This window comes from Narcine bancroftii, chromosome 1 (assembly GCF_036971445.1).
Source record: "Narcine bancroftii isolate sNarBan1 chromosome 1, sNarBan1.hap1, whole genome shotgun sequence".
NCBI lineage: Eukaryota > Metazoa > Chordata > Chondrichthyes > Torpediniformes > Narcinidae > Narcine > Narcine bancroftii.
This window is the reverse complement of record NC_091469.1, coordinates 323333187-323355891: the sequence shown is the minus strand read 5'-3', so window position 1 is coordinate 323355891 and position 22705 is coordinate 323333187. Positions and strand designations below refer to the sequence as shown.

At 41.4% G+C, this 22705-nt stretch overlaps 1 protein-coding gene across 1 annotated transcript in view; it reads right to left on the bottom strand.

Moving 5' to 3' along the window:
• Positions 1 to 2911: 2911 nt before the first annotated feature.
• Positions 2912 to 22705, bottom strand: part of stt3b (STT3 oligosaccharyltransferase complex catalytic subunit B) — a 108154-nt gene continuing 88360 nt past the window's right edge. Inside the window, exons 8-16 of the mRNA XM_069907339.1 lie at positions 22168 to 22216; positions 19887 to 20041; positions 16771 to 16982; positions 13616 to 13803; positions 8712 to 8883; positions 6824 to 6997; positions 6624 to 6737; positions 5154 to 5366; positions 2912 to 4423 (exon numbers count right to left, since the gene is read on the bottom strand). Of these exons, the coding sequence (XP_069763440.1) occupies positions 4343 to 4423; positions 5154 to 5366; positions 6624 to 6737; positions 6824 to 6997; positions 8712 to 8883; positions 13616 to 13803; positions 16771 to 16982; positions 19887 to 20041; positions 22168 to 22216 (1358 nt within the window). The 3' untranslated portion in view covers positions 2912 to 4342. The remainder of the gene's footprint in view (positions 4424 to 5153; positions 5367 to 6623; positions 6738 to 6823; positions 6998 to 8711; positions 8884 to 13615; positions 13804 to 16770; positions 16983 to 19886; positions 20042 to 22167; positions 22217 to 22705) is intronic.

Genomic DNA, 22705 nt, shown 5'->3' with positions numbered 1-22705 from the left:
AGCCTCAACCTCACATCCCTGCTCTTATATTCTATTCCTCTTGAAATAAATGCCAGCATTGCTTTTGCCTTCTTCACCATTGACTCACGTTTACCTGCACGAGGACTCCCAGGTCCCTTTGCATCTGAGAACTTTCCATTTTCTCCCCATTTAGAAAAGTCTTCTATCAAAGTGCATGACTGGACACCTTCTGAGATAGTATTTCGTTTGCTACTTTTCTGTCCATCTCCTAATAAAAGTCCTTCTGCAGCCTTCCTGTTTCCTCAACACCCCCTGCTCCTCCATCTATCTTCGACTCATCTACAAACTTGGCCACAAAACCATCCATAATCCAAATCATTAATATACAATGTAAAAAGAAGTGGCCCCTGTGGACCACCACTAGCCACTGGCAGCCAACCAGATTGTGATCCATGTAGTAAATTTGAAACTCACATGGCCCCCATATAACCACTCCCACTCTCCCCAAGCCTTACGATTGGTTATAGGCTGGAAAGCAGGAAATACCATTTCTAAAATCAAATTTATTTAAAAGGATGAAAGTTTCTTTCATAATAGAATTTATGATGTGAATACTCCTCCTGTATGTCCTGGTTTTCCAAATTAAGGAGGGATAAACGAAAATCTTCAGACGATGTTGAGAGACTGGCTGAGTTCTTCCAGCATCTTGGTGTGTTTTTATACCACATTGAGGAACCGGTATGCTGGTATCATTCACTGTGAGTGGGCAGCGCAATATGGTAGGTTGTTCCTCCAAAGCAAAAAATCAGAAAGCCCGGGTCAACTCTTGACTCTTCCTTTCAGTGGGCGTACAGTAGCAGAATTACATTGCAGTTCTGGAGTAATGACACTTAACAACTTACCTGTTAATAAGATGCCTCTTCAGTGCTGCAGGATTCCTGGTTCAGCTCAAAGGGCCAGGTTGTCATCGTGTAGTTCTTATTAAAGAGCAATAACCTCTCCGCAGCCACAATGTGTACAGCAGCTGCCTGCTTTTCTCCTAATTCAATAAAACCAAGCCCCCAAATGAACACAGTTCTGAGTTCATCTTCCTGCCAAAACCCTCAGGTCTCAAAGCAAGAATCGGAGGCATTTTTCATGTCCATCACAATGGCCAGGAAAACCCCTCTAAAACACATGAGAGTGGCAGCAGAGTGGTAACTGTTCAATCAAAAAGGAAAAATCGTAACCTATTGTTGGCACATTTCCAGCAGATCCATCTTGGCTGTAAAACAATGCTTGCTGAAGATCTCCTCGGGATTCCCTAAGTGACATGAGCAGGTAACTAGGAGAGGAAATTCAGAATGCTATTACAATGCTGAAAATAAACGTACCAGCAGATACTCGCGGATTGCAATTATACAAAGAGAAAAGACCAGTTCACATTACCAATGTGGGAAGATCCCAAGTCAAAATTCAATTACACCCCGGGGTTTTCCACAGGCAACTAACACAGTTTAAGAACAATGGTTCGACTTCAACATCTGGCCAGATGTTCACCTCCTGAAAGCTGTGCAAAGATCCAGAACCGTGCAAAAAATCCAGCCTGTCTACTCACCACAGCTAGGACATGCATTTGATTTTCTTCCTCAATCAAATATCTTCAAGGGCATTTTGCATTCTCCAACCAAGTTCTATGATCCTCTGCAATGCTCCACTCCTGGTCCATCAGTGGTTGTTGAGCCTGAAGCTTTCTGGAACTCCCTTGCTATCATGATGTACAATAAAAACCTGATATCCAGAATTCAAGCAGCTAGCAAGAAATTCACAGGAAATAAACAGGTTTAAAAAAAAAAATGAAGTTCAAAATTGGTTTGTGCAACATGCAGTCTCAGCCAAACGGAAAATTCGCTTATCTGGCAATCCCTATAAGTGCTAAATACCAGGGGTTTTACTATATATGTAAAGTGTCTCTCCATTTATCTTTCCTCTAAAATGTTCTTTAAAACCCATCTCTTTGATAAAGATTGCCCTAATCTATCTCTATATGGCTCTGTGTTAAATTCTGTATAATAGACATCCTTGAAGCGTACTTGGCCATTTTTCAGTTTCAGTGGCATTATCTGTCAACACAGTTTATTGCAAAATCTGCACAGCATGCCTTCAGAAAAACATTATGTGGCAGGGTTATAACAAAGTGTTAAACTACATCTTGGAAACTCTACAAGTCCGCAGATGCTGTGATTGTAGTAAAAACTCAAGAATGCTGGAGGAACTCAGGTTGTCTCGCAGCATCCGTAGGAAGTAAGGATGTGCAACTGATGTTCTGGGCTCAGGCCCAAAACATTGGTGCATAAATATCTTTATCTCCTATGTTCCTCCAGCATTCTTGTGTTTTTATTTAAACTATGCCCATGGTTTTGTGGAGATAATTGCACAACTCACGGCATTAAACTATGTTGTTTTGTGAAAAATGATGATCTAAAACAAGACAAACAGCATCCCACCAACAGACAAGTAGACCAGGACCAAAATGCAAGGAGGTTGTAGCAGTTTTAAAATTGCAAAATGTTTTCCTAACTTGAAGCAGTTTGCTAGCACACTCCCAAACGATAATCAAAATACACATGCAGGGATTTTTTAAAAAATCATGCGCCACGATGAAATTAGGTAAAAAAGACCGTTTTTTTTTCTCTTTAACACAAAATTTCATTTTAACGTTTATTTTGGCTACAGTGAACAACAGATCCAAAATGAAAACTAAGCAATAATGTAAAAATGCTTTCCTGTGCCTTTGTCCTCCCCATAATAAATGCAGTCACCATTTTAGTTTACTTTGGATCACAGAGACTAAATGTTACTGTAACCATAAGTCTGAAACATTAAAAAAAAACAAGTAGGAAATGAAGACTACCCTCACACCCACTCAATCAAATAAAACAGTAAAAAAAATACAATCCAGAAGCAGCAATAAGGCATGTACTGCACAATTTAATTTACAAACGTCTTCAAAATATGGTACATACTATTCTTTAATTTGTTTTTTTTTACACCAATAGCATTTGCAGCTAATTATTTTTTGCATTGAAGAGCCCTGCATACACAGAAAAATCACTATTTTAACCCTTTTGGGAAGAAAGAACATCAACTAAATGTTAAGAGTGAGTGGTACCCAACTGCGTTTATTACTCACGTCACCTCATAGTAAAAGAGGCTTTTTAAAAGGTTGAATCAAGTCTGGACATTCTCTACAGAAATAAAAATCGACAAAATGGTTCAATACAATGATAAGATTTGTCTGCCTCCAAATTTTACCAATAGTGCACTGATTCTCTTGAATTCCTCTCAGATTAATACACATTGCCTTTTTTTTTAATTTGTAGGGGAAATTTGTCTGGGTCTGAGCTAATCAAGGGACAGAAACAGGGGTTGCTCGTGTTAAATCACCCACTGGCATCCCCAATATAATCAAATGTGCAGCCATAAATAAAACTGGCAGATAAAAGTCTCCTGAGTATTCGGATCCAACAACTACATATGAAATGTTTTAGAGCCCTATGTCAGAAATCATTCTCTTTTCTCTCATTATGAAACTAATTACTCTTTAAAAGGCAAATAATGTGACAAAAAAAAAGCACAAAGTAATGAACATGTCTGTGACAAAGAGGAAACCCTCTCCCTTTCAGTTTCTAATAGGTAGGAGAGCAGATGTGTAGCTGCCAGCCTTCTGCGCCACTAAGTTTTTCACTAATCCTTCCGATCCTCTTGTTGAATTCCAAACCTCCCACCTTCCCACATAATCGTGCATTTTCAATGGAGGGCAAAGAAGAACGAGGATGCTGGCAAACCACTCGTCCCCTTCCTTCAAATGGTGAGGTTTTTCTTTACCAACGGCGTACTGTGCTAAAAAACAATGATCATGTCCGTTCAGGACCAGAGAATGCCAACCAACCTTGTACAATATATTTAAGTTATCTGAAGTCACTAGTTCCCATCATTTTAAGATTAATCTCACCTGAATAAAATAAATTGTGGAGACTCTTCTTGTTGCCCCTTTCAAATGGTTGGAAAGTACACATGTACCAGTGATAAGAAAGAGCAGGGTTCTTTGGTGCAGTTAGCCCATTCTCATTTTTATTTAAAAAAAAATTATATGAAGGATAATATGTACCAATCAGAATTTGGCTGCTACCCTGGACAGCAGCTGTCTGCCTTGCCAACACAATCAAATATGGCTCTATAAACAGGTGCCAATGTACAACCAATAGATTTATGGGGCTGACACTCTCAGAATCTCTTGAGCAATGCATGCAACTCTGTGCTGCAATGGAATCGATTGTAGGTAAAGGCAAAGACTGGTTGTCATATGGACAACTGCCTGTTGTCAGGGCGCGCAGATGCTTTAGTTGGTCTTCCTGCTGGATCGCTTGCCTTTCTTCAGTGCCAGTTTGTTCTTCACATACCCACGCTTTCTTTTAGAAGTCTAGGGCATAAAGATGGACAACATTACTAATTTATAGCCTACAATTGTCACCAATATTTCAAACCAAGTTAGCACATTAATTAGAAAATAAAGGCCTTCTTCTAGTCTTGCCATATTTTTTTCCCCCCAAACAAAAAAGGGTCTGGGGAGAGAAACAGGTTATTAAAGGCATATTCACAGAAGTGTTTGGTATTTTTTTTCCCCCTGTGGCTGGTTGCTTTCTCAAAATAAAAATAATCGTAATATATTGTGGAAACATATCCTGAGGGGGGAAAAACAAACTGGAGGTGCTGAATCGATGTATAAAATAATCTGGCTTCAAGTGTGTTGAGGGGTTTTCATAGTACCAAATCAAATTTATGAGAGATTCTCCCAACGTGACGTGACAGCTATCTATCATGGCAACAAATTATGCAGTATGTGCTAAGGCGGCCATTTATTGGCACAAAATATCAATAACAGCTTTATCGATGAGAGACAAACAAGAACACTCAATGAGAAATGCCCTTGCCCCACACAACCCCGTGTACACACAGGGCACAAATGACACTTGACCAATAGAGAAGTTATGGGAAGAAATTACATCCTGAATATTTTTTAAAAATGAATTTTTTACTTGGTTTCTTCACAAACCGAACATTCAGCCACACTCTGGATTTTGAGGAATATTTTGGCAACTGAAGCAAACCTTTATTATGTACAAAGTTCTGAGCTCAGAAGACTACCCCACCTTTTTTGATAAATACTTCTGTTTGGGCATTATACTAGTTACTCTTGGTTTATGGTCAAGTTTCTCTCGGTTGTCCAGCTTCTTGACTTTGTAAATTCTCACAAGCCAATGCTCCGAAGTGAACGCTTCTTCCAGGTGCTTGAATTTGATGTCTTTGTTGCCGATTTCAGCATTTCTCGTGCGGTCGAACCCTGGAGGTGTTCGGAAATCCAGCTGTGAACAAGAACACCTCTATGAATTTACCTTAACATTAAATTAATTAGTCACTCAGACAAGTTATCTCTCCCAACTATGAACCTGCCTTAAAGTTCCTCTTTTCTAAATTTCCTCAACCCATTAGTTCTCAACTCCGAGTCATCTTTTCCCCTGTTCCATGCTGAAGGTGCATTTATTCTGGTTCCTTTGCAAATTCACCAAACACTTCACCTTGAGCCCAAATGCACAAACTGTAAGCAGTGATACACCACACGTCTTTTTGAACCCACTCTGACATCGACAGTAAAAGTCCCAAAATCCAGATCGAGTTGGTCTGCATTTTTTTGGGGGGTTTTCTGGATCCTTGGGCAGTGCATCCGTGGTGCCATCACAATGTACCCACGCAAAAGCCGAGAGTTTGAGAAGTCCAGGTCCTCCAGTGGTTGGATTTTCAGACTTTAGCTCTAACAGGAAATTGGATGATGCGATCATTGGCCTCACGACTTTCCCATTTGATCCGTGTGGATCCCATTCCGTTACAGTCCAAAATCTACCTCAGTCTGGGAATATTCAGGAAAGGGAGCATGGGAACATGGCTCCAGTGAGAATACATGAACCGTGGGAATTGGGGTGACTAACTTTGAATGGAGCAGGGCAATGCAGCCCTAGTGAGTTTAAAAATGTGTGAGGGACCTGGGGAACCAGTGGGTTTAAAGGGAGTACAGATTTCAGATTTATTGTCAAGAGTCCATACATGACATCACATACAACCTTGAGATTCTTTTTCTGTGGGCACGGCAGAATTACCACTTGCTGATAGTGTAAAAAAAACTGTAGACTGCGTATACGTGTAAACAAATAAAGAGCTGTAAACATAATGAATGTAAACTGTGCAATAATTTAAAAAAAAATCAATAAAGTGCACGAGTAAGAGTCCTTAAATGAGTGTCTGATTGAGGGTGTGGTTAAGGAGTCTGATGGTGGACGGGTAGCAGCTGTTCCTGAATCTGGCAATGGTAAAGGGAGTACAGAAAACAGAATAATATGTAGCAGATGCCAAACCATCAGGATTTTCAAACAAGAGGGTGGCAGTGTATTTGAGTTTAAAGAGTGCTGAGGTTTTAATTTTCAGAAAGTGCAACAGATAGTTTCAGGAACATACTCAACTTCTTAAATAAAATCCTATGTATGATCCATCCATAGTCTCAAAAGGGTGAAATGACAATCAAATTATCCAAAGCTTTGCAAGAAATGGCATTCATGACTCTCATTCACCTGCATCTCTCCAAATCTGTAGTAGGACATCTTGTACATTAAACAGTTCAGTAAAGTTGGCGAACCAGCCTTATCGACACGGAACTCTCCCTGGGGTGTGAAGTAGTCACTTTCCTGTGATTAAGCACCAAAGTTGCCAATTAGCAAAGCAGCAGAGGTCATTAATTCAACACATCTTTAACCAAAAGGCATTTCTTTACCCGGATATCTTTTGGATGCTCTCCTTCTGCTATCCTGACCATCCAAAGAAACTTGTTGATATCATCACCAGAATAGCCAATCACTCCACCAAATATAATGAGAACATAGTCCACGTCCAGACTCTGCATTATCTGGTAGGCTGCACTCTCGTTAGATGACATTGCTTTTCCAACCTGAATGACAAATATGCTGAATGTTAGACTTTCTTTGCAAAAGTGATATCTGAAGAAACAAGGACTGACACAAGCCATAACCAAAATCTTTGGACACTCATTTCTGCACATCTGCTCCACGACAGAGCGATTTTGCAACTCAGAGGGCAGGGCAGTGACCCCTTTCTAGTTTATCTTCAAATTCACCAAACATTTGGCCTTCAGCCCAAATGCAAGAACTATGAGCAGTGGTTTTTGAATCCGCTCTAATTGGAGTCACTGGTTGGGAATGGAAAAACAAACCCACTGTGTTTCCCTCTCTTTACAATAAGGTGGAAAATAGATTGGTACGAGAGAAGGAGGGCATGAAAAACATTTTTTTTGATAAAAGGAGATATTTAGTTAATGCTGTAATTTGGGAGGATCTGGAGATTCCGATAGATTTAGCAAGTAATCAGGAATGAAAATGCATTTCACTGAGGGTGTTGGAACACAAAAAGATAGGAAGTCCTGTGCAACACAGGGTTTTGGTGAATCCAGCTCGTGTTATTTTGCCCTCTTTACCAAAGGAGGAGAATTGTGGCCAACATTGTTTGCAAGAGGTAACTGGAACAAGACAGCCGATTTACAAGGGAAAAATCATGCAAATTGGAGTTGATTGAGTTGCGATGAATACACTTCTTACAGGAGTTGGCTGTGTTGGTCCGGCTAGTCTCTATTTCTTAGTTGAGGAATGAAAAATGAAATAGACTCAGAATAGAAGGTCTCCAATGAGGGAAGGAGAAATTCCTTCACTGGGTTACGCATCTTTGAAATTCTCTGGATGCTCCCTTAACAACCATACTATTTTAGACAGAGATCAGTAGAAAATTAAGGGATATGATAATAGGATTGGAGAATGGAGTTCAGCTAGAAGCTGGGCAATGTCCTTATTGAATAGCGGAGCAGATTTGAATGCACTCTTGTCCCACTTCTTATGTCATGATTATTAACAAATATGTTAATAAAAAGGGACCGTCATTGGAGACTGCAAACATCACACCCCTAATCACATAGGAGATAAACCTGACAACTAATCTGTCTAAAGAGGCGAGCAAATTTAAGTCTGCATAAGTAATAAATTCCTATTGGAAAAATATCGTTAATAAATAAAATTGGTATGTATCGATAAAAAGACAACTGGTGAATTTTGAGTTCTTTAGCAGTTAGTGTAATTTAGTGAGTAGGTAATAGGCAGGTTACCAAAATCAGTGTTCTTGGGAATAAATGAACATCAAGTGCATGGATACAAAATAGACTAAAGGATTGAAAGCACTTCTATGGTCAGTAAAAAGTGGAGAAAGCAAATTCAACAGCAGATTTCAAAAGAATGAGAATTTTCTTGCAAGGCTATAGATAAAGTATGGGGCATGTGTGTGTGTGTGCGTGAGTGAGTGAGTGCGTGCGATTCATATAGGTATGCATACATGATAGCCAAAAAAAGTACTATTACAGTGGCCTATTCTCTATACAGGTACCTTTTGTTCTGAAGGACAATGCAAAATAGTTAACGACTAATCAATTCACTTTTGAGGCATAGCCATTGTTGAGATGGTGAAAGCCCAAGTCAAACAGCAATGCCTCACCTGGATATAAAAAAATAGGCCCAAGGGGTTCAGAGGAGACAAACAAGAGATTGACATTTTTTTTTAAGGCTAACTCAAAAGATCAAAGTGTTTGTCTTTGAGCTACTTACCAGAGCAATATGGCTGTTATTCCATGTGTTGTTATCTACCAGCGTTGTCCGATTAGCCATTCCCGCAATTTGATACCCATAATCCCACCAGGACATCACTCGAACGTGCTCATCTGTATTTTGTCGCAACCAATAATATGCCTCACGGAAGTCATCGAGAATATTGCGTGTTCTTTTTATTAAAAAAAGTTATACTTATTACAAAAATGCTTTTCAGATTAGACATTCTAGTAGAGAAAATTAAATATTCAAATCATCTATCAAGATGCTGTTTACAACATTTCTCTTTTTAGCATTGCTCTGAGCAAAGATTAAGACTTCTTTAAAAAAAACCGACAGTTTGACTTCATAATAAAACAATCACATTTCCAAGACTGTTTTTGGTGCATTAATAATAAAGAAAACCAGATGACTAAAATTACTCAACAGTAGCGGTTAGTGCAACACCTTTACAGTGGCAGTGATTGGGATCAGGGTTCAAATCCCGGCGCTGTCTGTAAGGAATGTGTACGTTCTCCCTGTGTCTGCGTGGGTTTTCCCTGGGGTCTCCGGTTTCCTCCCACCGTTCAAAACGAACTGGGGTGTTGGTTAATTGGGTGTAAATTGTGCGGTAGGATTCAAGGGCCAAAATGGCCTGTTACCGTGCTGTATGTCTAAATTTAAAAATAGATTAAATTTAAATATAAAGATTTAGCCCTCTTAAAACTATACCCTGTGGAGTTCAGGAGACAAATTAAATAGATCTCTGAAAATCATAACTGCAATTGGAGATCTGTAATAAAAACAGAAAATGTTGGGAGCACTTGAACAAATCAGGCTGCATCTTGGGAAAGAGAAGCAGAGTTAACTTTGCTCCAGGACGGTTCTGATGAAGACTCTAGGTACTGAAGTGTAAACTCGGTTTTTCTTTCCACAGGTAGTGCCCAATCTCAATCTTCCCTCATCTAGAAAATCCTATTTCCTAATTACAAAACTATTTGATTACAAAAGTGTGTGAATTGAAAGGAGTCATTTCTATCCTTAAAGAGATTTTGTTAATTTCCACATAAAATTAAATTGAAAATAGATTAATTAGAAAATCTTTGCTCTATTTTATTGATAGATTCAGATCAAATAGCCAGCTTGGCGTTTAATACAATCATTTCCCAGAGGCTGGTGGAGAACCTGTCCTCGCTGGGACTTAACACCCCTCTCTGTCACTGGATCCTGGACTTCCTAACGGAAAGACCATAGTCTGTCCGGGTCGGTAGCAGAATATCAAGCACCATCACGCTGAGCACTGGCGCACCTCAGGGCTGTGTGCTCAGCCCGCTCCTGTTCACGCTACTGATCCAGCTTTGACAGGGCCATCAAGTTTGCAGCTGATACAACAGTAGTAGGCCTCATCAGCAACAACGAGACACACGACAGAGGAAATGCAGAAAATCTTGTGATAAGGTCCAAGAGAACCAGGAACGACCACCCTCCACTACACGTCAACATCTCTGTAGCGGAGAGCACAAAGTTCCTTGGAGTTCACTTAACTAGTGACATATCATAGACACTGAACATCTTCCTCACTTGTCAGGAAGGCATAACAGTGATTGCACTTCCTGAGAAGACTGAAGCGGGCAAGGCTACCGGCCACCATTATGTCAACCATCCACAGGAGATCTATCGAGAGTGTCACAGTTGCTGCAGAGAAATGGATCAGAATCTGGAGTCTCCTCCCCACCCCCAATTGATGTGATCTAGTGGGATCGTTGTCTGAAGAGGGCACACAAAATCATTGAGTACCCCTTCTAACCTGCACACAGCATCTTTCAGGTGCTCGTGTTGAGAAAGAGATACAGGAGGATCAGAGCCAACACCATCAGGGTGAGGACAGCTATATATATGTACATTAATACATTGACATTAATACATCACGGATGGCAGTCTCTTCAATCTGAGGTGCCTGCAAGCTCACACCAAGACACAAGAGCAACTTGTCCATGAACTATTCTTTGCAGTCGATGCCGCTTTAGTTGCCTATTCAGAGCCAGCTCTTCAGCGCTTGACGTCCTGTTTTGCGGAAACTGCCAAAATGTTTGGTCTGGAAGTCAGCCTGAAGAAAACTGAGGTCCTCCATCAGCCAGCTCCCCACCATGACTACCAGCGCCCCCACATCTCCATCGGGCACACAAAACTCAAAACAGTCAACCAGTTTACCTATCTTGGCTGAACCATTTCATCGGATGCAAGGATTGACAACGAGATAGACAACAGACTCGCCAAGGCAAATTGCGCCTTTGGAAGACTACACAAAAGAGTCTGGAAAAACAACCAACTGAAAAACCTCAAAGATTAGCGTATACAGAGCCGTTGTCATACCCACACTCCTGTTTGGCTCCGAATCATGGGTCCTCTACCGGCTTCACCTATGGCTCCTAGAACGCTTCCACCAGCGTTGACTCCGCTCCATCCTCAACATTCATTGGAGCGACTTCATCTCCAACATCGAAGTACTCGAGATGGCAGAGGCCGACTGCATCGAATCCATGCTGCTGAAGATCCAACTGCACCGGGTAGGTCACATCTCCAGAATGGAGGACCATCGTCTTCCCAAGTTTGTGTTATATGGCGAGCTCTCCACTGGCCACCGTGACAGAGGTGCACCAAAGAAGAGGTACAAGGACTGCCTAAAGAAATCTCTTGGTGCCTGCCACATTGACCACCGCCAGTGGGCTGATATCGCCTCCAACCGTGCATCTTGGCGCCTCACAGTTCAGCGGGCAGCAACCTCCTTTGAAGAAGACCGCAGAGCCCACCTCACTGACAAAAGACAAAGGAGGAAAAACCCAACACCCAACCCCAACCAACCAATTTTCCCTTGCAATCGCTGCAACCGTGCCTGCCTGTCCCGCATCGGACTTGTCAGCCACAAACGAGCCTGCAGCTGACGTGGACATTTACCCCTCCATAAATCTTCGTCCGCGAAGCTAAGCCAAAGAAAAAGAATCCATTGACCACTGCCAGTGGGCTGATATCACCTCCAACCATGCATCTTGGTGCCTCACATTTTGGCGGGCAGCAACCTCCTTTGAAGAAGACCACAGAGCCCACCTCACTGACAAAAGACAAAGGAGGAAAAACCCAACACCCAACCCCAACCAACCAACCAATTTTCCCTTGCAACTGCTGCAACTGTGCCTGCCTGTCCTGCATCTGACTTGTCAGTCACTAACGAGCCTGCAGCAGACGTGGACATACCCCTCCATAAATCTTCATCCGCGAAGCCAAGCCAAAGAAAAGAAAGAATACTTGTCCTGCATATGTATTGTTTGTCTGTGTGTGCTTTGCAATCAGATGACAATAAACTTGACTTGAGAGAAAGCATGGAATGTCTTTCTGGAATCAAACACAGAGATGTCTGCTCTGATACAGACAAGAAACAAAGACAGCTTCCTTATGTGAATAATTCAAAGGGTATTTAGAATTTTCAGTTTCTCAAAAAGTGCTCCCAATGACTTCCACCTTAGCTCTGACAAGGGCTTTTGTCAGAACTGATGACTGTTTTTATGGATTATGATAACATGGATTAGGGTACAGAGGAGTTAAACAAGAAAATCTGCAGATGCTGGGGTAGAGTGCAATTTACCAAAGCTTTGGAGAAACTCAACAGGTAACACAACATCCAGAGGAAGAAAAAGGCTTGAGCCCTTTGACTGAAATCTGGAAAAACAGGTGGATGTCTGAATTAAAAGGTGGAGGGAGGGGCAGGGGAGAAGGATGGAAGAGGAGGAGCACAGGCAAAAGGTAGGATACAAGTGGGAAGGTAGAAGAGAAGAAGCTGAGAAGTAATGGGGGAGAGGGTAGATAGTTTAAAAAAAAAGTAACACATGGAAGAGAAGGTGATGGGGAGCGAGTGGAAGGGAGACAGAAGGGAAAGAGAGAGGCTGGGGGAAGGTTTAACAGAAATTGAAGATTGATATTGAGGCAGTCTGGTTGGAGACTGCCAAGACAAAATAAAGGATGCTGTTCCTCCAACTTGAGGGTGGCCTCAATTGGTTACCTGGACTGGATTTTCATGTTATGGGATAGGCTGGGACCTTTCTCCTTGGAGCAAAGGAAGCTAAGAGGTGGCCTTAGAGGTTCATAAAATTACAATGGGCAAAGGTAGGGCAGATAGTGTTGGGGAGTCAACAACAACAACAAAAAAAAATAGCAGGTATTTGTTTCTTGGAAGATTCAAATTAAATTTAAATTTGGACATACATTGTAAATTTTGAGGGATTCTCAGCAGCGAGTTTTTCACACAATAGTGGGAATGAGCTGACAGAGGAGGTGGGAAAGACAGATGCAATTACAAAGTTGAAAAGACACTTGGACAGATACATGGATTGGAAAGGTTTAGAGAGATGTGTGCCAAGCATGGGCAAATGGGATTGGTTCAGATAGACATCATGAAGGAGTTGGGCCAAAGGACTAGTTTTTTGTGCTCTAAAACTCTCCACATCCATTCGATGCTTAAGACCCGGTCATTCTTCTCTGGCTCTGTCAATTTGTATTATCTTTTTTGGATACATCTGCTTCAAAAGTGCAAGACAATAGATAATTCATAAAAAAGACAGAAAAATTCACAAAATTGTATTCCAAGCATAAAGAGTGCCAAATATAGGATCACCACTGGAAGCATCTCATTAAAACCAACAATCACAGAACTTAAACAATACTCCAAATCTCCATTTTACATTTGGGAAACTAGAAAATCTCCCCTCCCCCTCAGAAAAAGGTAGTCATGACGTGAAAGAATACACATGAAGATGCTCATTTCTCAAGGCCACTAATGAAATATCGATTACAATCTAAACCAAAATGTCACCAGGAACAAAGAACAATCAATTAACAAAAGATAAAGAAAAATAAATAAATTTATGACCTACCCATCGTGATTGTATGAAGCCAGGACGACACTTGGGCTTGAATAGGCATTGCTTGTGACCCAGGTACAGTGCACAGCAAACATCATTAGTAACATCAGCATGAGCATGGTCACAATACTCTTGATGTTTGGACCGAGTCCCTCTTCAGTCTTCTCTTGTTCAGAGACGTGCTTTCTCACTTTGCCCGCCTGTGGAAATTAGTGAGACAGGTTGCCAAAAGCTTTTCTTCCAATCTATTTTACACAAAGATTCTAGTTACATCCTATACAACACTTTTCACTTCTTATGACAAAAATTATTTTGCACACAAGTAGAACAAAGCTTTAAGCAAGATTTATACAAGCTAAATAACAAAAGGGAATGCCCAGTTTATTAGAGACAGACTTTGTTGGAAGAATGCAAAACTAATCTAGTATCAAGATAAAACAAATTTCAATCTGCAAGATCATTGAATAACTGTTGAGAGATTTGAAAAAATAAGACAGGGGAATGAGGGTAAATCAAGCAGAACACAATAGCTCTGGGTAAACGTGATCTGAAAGGGTTGATGTTGGCGCGCTGCTTGCTTGAAATCACATTTATGCTTAAATACCAACACCATTTGCCATGGAGGAATAATGAAAATCTTTCAGGTGCAGACTAGGGACTGAGTTTTTTTTTGTGAACAATGAGCGATCAGGACACATGTAATGACTTGAAACATCTCTTGGGGCAGACATGTTCAAAGCTATTAAAATACATCTTCAGTGACATGGTTTGACTAGGATGGAGATGAAGAAGACATTTTATGACAATTAACAAAGGCCATCGCAAGAAGATGCTAACAAAACCCTTGAAAATTGTATTTCATGCAATGAGGAAATGACATAATCAAGTCATTGTTGGAACACAGTACACAATTTTGAGTGATCCATTCAGAGGAAGAAAATGGACAAAATGGCAGTAGGTGAGGATTCATTAGGGTGCAACAATTCTGATTAAGATTCTTATGAATTGAGGGATTTCTTTCACAAGAGAGGATTAAGTGATTTAATAGGATGTTTTCTGAATGCAATTAGGGAAAATAGTATTAAATTACTTCTGCTGGACAGCAACAGAGAAATAATAATGCACAAATCCATATCAGAAAGCTAAGAAAGTGTTCTGTAAATTAATCACTGCTATCCCATTACAAGCCATTATCCATAAATTATTTTAAAAGGGAGGAAATGATGAACCATGTGCTAAATACCCCAAACTGTCACAACCTCCTGAAACATGCCTGATCAAATGGGAATCCCCAATGACTCATCTTCAAAGAAAACTCAAACAGAAGACATGTACATCTAGAATTGCCCAACTTCAGAGGAAGTTACCCTCTATATGTGGTTTATTCTCTTCACATGCTAAAAAATGCAAGGGCCTCTTTTAAACCCATCCATCCTTATGTGATCAGTGGTGAAGGAAAGAGTATGGGCCTGGGATGTAGGCACAGCATGCACATGAACATCACTTCTTTTCCCAGGGTGGAATGAGATTCAAATGATATTCAAGATATTTTATTGCCATATAATAGATGTAACATCACACAAAATTGCATTTAGTCTGCTGTAAGGCAGGCAAAATTCCACCATCAGCAGAAATTGCCCAGTGCTCCTTACAGTCAGAGAAAGACGAGCAAAAGAGAGTCGCTTCCAATTCACTGTGTCAAATTATGCCATTCCATAAATTGGATGAGCTGCTTCTGATCATGAATCATACCTGGGCTTATAATGCCCTTTGTGTGTGCGGCGGCAAACGATTGCTCAAACAAGATTCATTTGGACATCACGAAAATTCTTCGTAAGTGCCTGTGAATTAGGTCACACTATTCTAAGACACCCTGCCTTGATCAGTTCAGAGCAGAAAATCCAAGAGGTAGGTTCTTTTAATTAACTGTACCTTTGTGGTGGGAAGGGTCGTGACTGTCATGTGACAGCACTGCCCCCTACCTAATTGGAGGAACCATCACCTGCCAATCAAGGTTTAACCCCGCCCCACCCATTAGTGCTCACATTGCCAGTGACCAATTTAAATTCCTTTGTACTTAAGTCTTCGGCCATTGGCCTTTGTAATCAGCTCAATCTTGCTGGCACCAAGTCATTGGCCTCTCTGTGAATTACCTGGGCTGGGTACTCCAGCCTGCCTAGGACCATTGGCTCTTGTAACTGGAATAACCTTCCTGGCATTGAGCCATTGGTCCTCTGCTAATGATCTGGGCTGCCCCCCACCCACCCCCAGCACTGTAAAGGTGCCACGTGTGCTTTGTTCCCTCTCTTTGCCAGCTTGGGACCACCCTGCTTCACTCCAGGCCTAGAACCATGTAAAGGTGCTGGAGAAATTGTTGGTAAGATGTGCACTGTTAATAGGGTTGGGTGTGTTTAATTCATATCCCTACTCGAACTGACATATGCCTGCACTGAGTCAAGGGGTGGCAGGGCATCGTATTGATTTTTCATTGATTATTGTATGTACCCACCTCATTGTTAGCACGTTTTGCCATTACTTTTCCCATGCTCGCTATTAAACTGCGCACATGGCTTATCACCATCCTGACTTTTTTCCCACGTTTGTTATTGTTCACGTTGTTTTATTGCCGATCTGTTTTTCCTCACAGCTGCTGTACAGTGTGTGTGTGTGTGTGTGTGTGTGTGTGTGTGCGTTGTCTCTGTTACCATTTTCCTACATTTGTCTTCTGGAAATAAAATCCTTTGCTACCAAAACTGTGTGTCCAGGGTCCTTGCTTTTGAGACCCACCAAACCGGTTTCCTCACTTACAACAATCTTCCACCAACCACCTCCCATCTAAATGTTCCCTGCCTCTACTAAATTTGCCTGCCCACCTTATTACTCTTCTGCCACTCGCTTCGCTCCTCTTCCACCATGCCCAACTTCCCAATTTCTAACAGGACAAGGTTCCAATTAGGGCTCCAATCTGACGGTTCACTCCTCTCCCTTCTGCACCTGTACCCAAAGGAAGTTTTCAATCACACAGTCTAACTGCAGAAACTTGTCGTATTTTTGATCAATGTCCACACACTTGTACCTGGCGGCAGCATGGAATTAGCTCTCGATACTCACCTTTGGGGGTGATTTAATGAATTGATTCTGTGTCCAACTGATTCCCTGCTGCTCACCTTGTCGTAGAGATTGCCAGAATTCCTCTTATCATCCTCATCACTGCTGTCTTCAACAGGTGGACTCTCCCTCTGTGTGTCATCACCCAGATAGTGTTCAAAGACATTGGAGAAAGCAATGGCAGACAGCATGCAGACAACCGGTGTGAGAGTCAGCATCAGGCGTACCATGACTCCAGCAAAGTAAACGGCACTGATTGCATAAAGGGCAACTGTAGAGAGTTGAGATCATCAATGTTAGCTTATGTTCCTCACTTTCACAATGTCACAAATGTTTCATTCAAGTGGGAATAACTAACATTCCCTGCCCCAAAGTAAATCACAAAATTCTGTAGACACCGTGGTTGAAGTAAGAACACAAAATGCTGGAGAACCTCAAACCGTGTCCTTTATGTGGCACAGGCAAAGATACAGAACTGATGTTTTGAGCTTGAGCCCTTCATCAAGGTATGAGAAAATGGCTAACCATTTCAATTCTGGGACACACTCTCGTGTTCACATGTCTGTCCATGGCCCTATGTACTGACTCACCCAGATTGGAGGAACCACATCTTATTTGCCATCTGGGCACCCTCCAGCCATTGACTTTACTGCTTTCCATTAAACCTGCCTGCCTTTTCTTCCCCTCCCCCTTTTCCTGTCTTTCCAGTGCTTTCAAGCACACACCCCTGCCATTCCCCCTTCCCCTCATTGCTGCCATCCCCTCCCTCCTTTCTCCACCTATCATCTCCTGCCTTTGCCACCATCCCCTACTCTTTTGTTCGGATGCTTGCTGGTATTTTCTCATACTCTGATGAAGGGCTCAAACCCAAAACGTTGGTGATGTATCTTTGCCTTTGCTATGTAAAGGACACTGTTTGACCTGCTGAGCTTCCTGTGTTCTTACTGCTATCACCCCAAAGTGAGTGCTCCCAGCAGCAATCGCCTCTGGATACTAGGATTGAATGTATAGGTATTATACATTTGGATTTAGCTTCAATCTGCCAGTTGGCAAAAACACAGACATTTGCTTTGTATACATTGGCCATTTTCCATATTCACACACAGAATGGCAAAGCAGAGCTCAAGATAAATATCTATCGAAACAATTTATTTGGTAACTAGCTTAACTGTTACTCTCACCCACTCTTGAGTTTTGGAACAGCCTGGCTCAGAATGAGACAAACAAAACTTCAAAGTAAGAACTATGAATTTCAATTAATTCTAGGAAATCCATTTCATCAGATGGGTTTTCACGTCTCCATGTTTTTGCTCAAATTCAGACCAGCAAGTAATTTGTAAAACAAGGTTGCAAATTTAACTTGACAAAAAAAATACAAAAACAAAGTTTTCCCCCGCAAAGCAAACACTCTTGTTAGCAGTCAGGGAAAGTATTCAAAGTGGTCTGTGGTAAGTAACAGAATACTTGGGGTCTGCGGTGAGAAAAGGTTGAGAACCACTGCTGTACACCACCATTTGAGAGTAAATAATCAAATCAGTTCAGGAAAATAATATATTTTCAGTTATGTCGTGATTTGAAAACACTAACATTTCCAGAGTGGCCAATTGACCTTTTTCCCCCAACTAGCGGCACATCTAAATCAAATTTTAAATGTCTGCAGAAATATAACTTCCTGCAAACACATCCTGTTTGTTGGGGGAGGCACAATATTTCATATTAAACAAAATAAACTGAATGGTAATACAGCAATCGAAGCGTTCAATCTGCAGATGCTCAAGGAATTGATTTAGCCCAACGTCTTTCAGGAATGATTATTTTTCAATATGAAGTGTGACATTTTTTTGGAAACATTGGAAACTTAGATGTCTGCCATTTCATAAATATTGCAGAAGATGGTATGGTTGAGCTGATATATCAGGATTCACAACACTCAGCGAAAGAATGGGCTTTCCATCAATCACCATAATGAATGGTCATGAAATTTATCACTTAAAAATGGGAAGGTTTTCTCACACCCATTAGTGCTTTTACCACCTCAGATAGGTTAAAAAAAAAAATCAGACACTGGATTCAAATAAACATATTACTTGTAATATTACATATTACTTTAGTGCTTCAAGATTAAGAAATAATCGGCACCTCAGAAACTATTGGCGTGATCCTTGCAACGGTACTACTACTTCATTTGTACGTGACATTTCATGAGATTCTGGGTGATAATTAATATTTGGAATGGAAAGCCTATTCCTTAACTCCCATTGGGGAAGAGATACAGGAGGATCAGAACCAGAACCAGCAGGCTGGGAAACAGCTTCTTCCCACGGGCAGGGAGACTGCTGAACTGCTCATGCAATCCCTCGAGACTCTACTATTTATGTAACTATTTATTTATTTTCTATATGTACTGCATTTAATCGCTTGTAAATACGTGGGCTTTGTCTATGTAAAGTGTTTGCATGTTTTTACACTAAAGAACAGTTTTTGTCCAGTTGCACTTTACAATTGTGTGATAATAATGAACTTAACCCCTCTCAAGAAGCAGAACATGCTTCCACATCAGGCTGGAGTTAGATTCAGAGAAACAAACTTGTACTCTGTTAAAACACAAAAGTGGTGGAGGAACTCAGTAGGTCACACAGCAAACATAGGAAGGGTAAGCAACATTTCGTGCCTCAGCCTTGCATCAAGGTATGAGCAAAATGCAGACAGGCAGGCACCTGAATAAAGAAGGGGGAGGGAGAGAGGAAAAGGAAGGGGGAGGAGCACAGGAACAAGTAAGAGGTCATTGGTGGGAGGGAGGAAGAAAAAAAGCTGAGGTAAGAGAGGGAGAGGGTATCTCTTTCAAAGGAGAGTGAAGGGAAGGAGACAGAAGGATAAGGAAGGAGAGGTGGCCTCCCTTGACTTCCAATGGATGCTGTGTGACTAAATGAGTTTCTCCAGCACTTTTGTGCATTGCACCACAACCCCAGCATCTGCAGACTTTCCTATCAAAATAAAGCTTCCTCACTCTTTTTTTTCATTTCCATGCTCTCACAATGTGTATTTTCAAGTTATGGACCTAATTTACAATATCATCAAAATTAAATTAGCTGAAAATGCCACAATTAATCACAGACTTGAGCTTTAGATGCATATGCCATTTTGTAAAATTTTCAAGCTGAAAATCAATCCTTACCAAATACTCTTTCATCGTTGATGTTTTTGATGCAGAACCACAGGCCAGCTGGGAAAGTGCAGACCAGTATGTGAAGATCAAAAAAGAAGGAAACCCACGTTGTAGGTTGATGCTCAGACACTGAGGCAATGATGGGAATATGGATTTTTGCATACCTACATAATGAATCTTAAAGATTAGCTTGTACACACTTTACCTATATTGAACAAAATCATGCAATTACAAAAAATAACCGTTTTGTATTAGCAGGCTGCATTCCATTACATTAGATTTCAAAACGTTTCCAATCAATGGAGTTAGACTTATTTGGTTTATTGTTTAATGTCACCACCTTTTTCAGCTGGAAAGAAGTGCAGTTTGAGGGGCACTCTTGTAACATACTGTCAAAACTTCTTGGACTTAAAAATATCTTTCTCCATCCAGCCGCTCTTTATGTATTTATTTGAAGATCCACAATTTCTTGCTTCCCCCCCCCGCCGCCAAGCAGAAAAAAAGTTATGTTGTCCTACATTCTCGTAAGGCTGACTGTGAAACAAGATGAATCCACCACTAAGCATCCAATCTTATATCAGCAATTCAAAGAGAAATGGGGCAGGTGAAGAATACAGGGTCTGGGTGCAACAAGACATTCAGTTCACTATTCATTGCCGCAAGGTAAACTGGAACTAATCATGATCTCATGAACCCAAGTTCCGTTCTGTCCTGCAAATATATATCTAATCCTTTTAATACCTCCTCGGTCAAAGTTCATGTTTGTCAGAGTACATTCATGACATCACATGCAACCTTGAGATTCTCCTGTGAGCCAGGCAGAATTTCTACTTACTGGTAGTGCAAAGAAAAAAATTGTACTCAAGATATACATACAAACGAGAGAAATGTAGAAAAGAAACAGTAGGAATCCACACAGCACCCAAGGAAGCTCTGGACACATCGTCAGCTGAGTTGGTCTACGGAGCACCCCTGGTTGTTCCCAGCGAGTTTGTCCCAGCTCCACAGAGGCAAGATGAAGAACCTGCAACGGTCCTGGACAAACGACGCAAGAGGCTCAGTATCCTGAGCCTCACGCCGACATTACAGCACGGATAGACTCAGACCTGCATGTCCAAAGATCTGCAGAACTGTAAGTTCGTTTTTGTAAGATGGAGGTGGAAACACATCAGGCATCTTTGCAGAGACCATACAAGGGGCCATTTAAGATGCTTAAGAACAACTGGTCCACATTAGTTTTGAACATGGGGGGGCGGGGGAGAAGAGGAGGTCTTCACGATAGACCCACGTAGACTGGGCCCAGCTGGAGGAAGTCCAGGTGCAGGGGCAGACTGCCAAAACAGACTGATCCAGCCAATACAGAACATAAATATTCAATAATAAGTAATGTGCAATGTAAAAGTCCTTCAATGAGTCTCTGATCGAGTCTGTTGGAGGGGGAGCAAATGTTCCTGAACATGGTGATTCAGGTTAAAGGTCAAAACCCCACCCCACTATCTATAATAGCTCAATGGGAGTCTCTGAAATACAAAGAGTGCAGCGGTAGCAGCCCATTTTCTCAAATGCAATAGTCCATCTTCCCAGCTGAAAGAGTTGGTGAGATCTGCAAGGGACAACACTGATAGTCCCTTTGAAAAAAAGTAAAATGAGCACTCCTGTCCACCAGGAAACAATTTCAATCACGAGCTAAATGTCTCAACAAGATCTTCAAGTGGCTCATTCACTAAAAGGTCAGCCAATCCAAATTAGCTCCATCTACCTCCAAAAGCACAACCATGGGTGAATATTCTGGGGGAAAAGACTGAAGGAGAAATACCCACAAATTTAACAAAAAGTTAGACTTTCATTAAAATGTTTTATTGTTCTGAAAACATGTTATTACTATATACAATAAAACCATTATTCAGACATTAAAATTGGAGTAACCACTATCTGAAATGCAAAAGCAGTTATCATGATCTTGTGGCGGTGCACATCCTCATGGCGAACTGGCCCCGTTGTATTGCCATGTGGTGGGGCACCCATGGGGAAATGGTGTCGTCAAGAGGTTTCTCTCGGACTCCAGCATCCCTCCCAGCATGCACCCTGGGCAGCGATTATGATGTCACAATGCACCAGGTGAATGAGCTCATGCTGCCCTTATAGGGGCGTGCTGAATTTGAATAAAAACAGTCGTTAATGACCCTCAACATGGTGGCTTTGTTTCCTCCACTCCTCACACCACCACAACCTCTTGCATCTTTGCCCCACACATGTATATTATAAAAAGAGGTCTTAAAGAGATTCTTACCCTGTATCCCAAAGTGAATAGAATCTCCCACTCCATGGGGCAATATATCCTGAAACAAAAGCAACAGCATTCAGAAAAATGTTTCTCCATTGATACATGCACAACTGCAAACATTTGCCGTAACAGAAAGAGAGCGCTAGTAGAACACTGAGAATTCAAGATTATTAACCTGCTTAAATGGGAACTATCTACTCCTTCCACTGATGTACCATTTAATGTGTACTTGTAGCGTCGTGCTGCACACAGCGCTGAAATAACGACAAATGTCCACATTTAGAGTCGTACTCAAGAATATTTTATTTGGGCTTACAGGACCAACGTTAAACACACTTCCGTTTCTGCTGTTGTCGGTGAATACAAAGGGTTCTTCCTGCGAGTGGGCTTTCTCTCCTCGATGAAGGAAGCCCAGCGCCATCTCTTTGCTGATGTGCGACTGCCATTTTGGGAGCCGGTTTGCGTGTATAGTGACTGGGCCACCACATGACTGCCCCCCCCCCCTTCTCCCACAGAACCAGTGACGCCCCTCCCAAAACTCAGT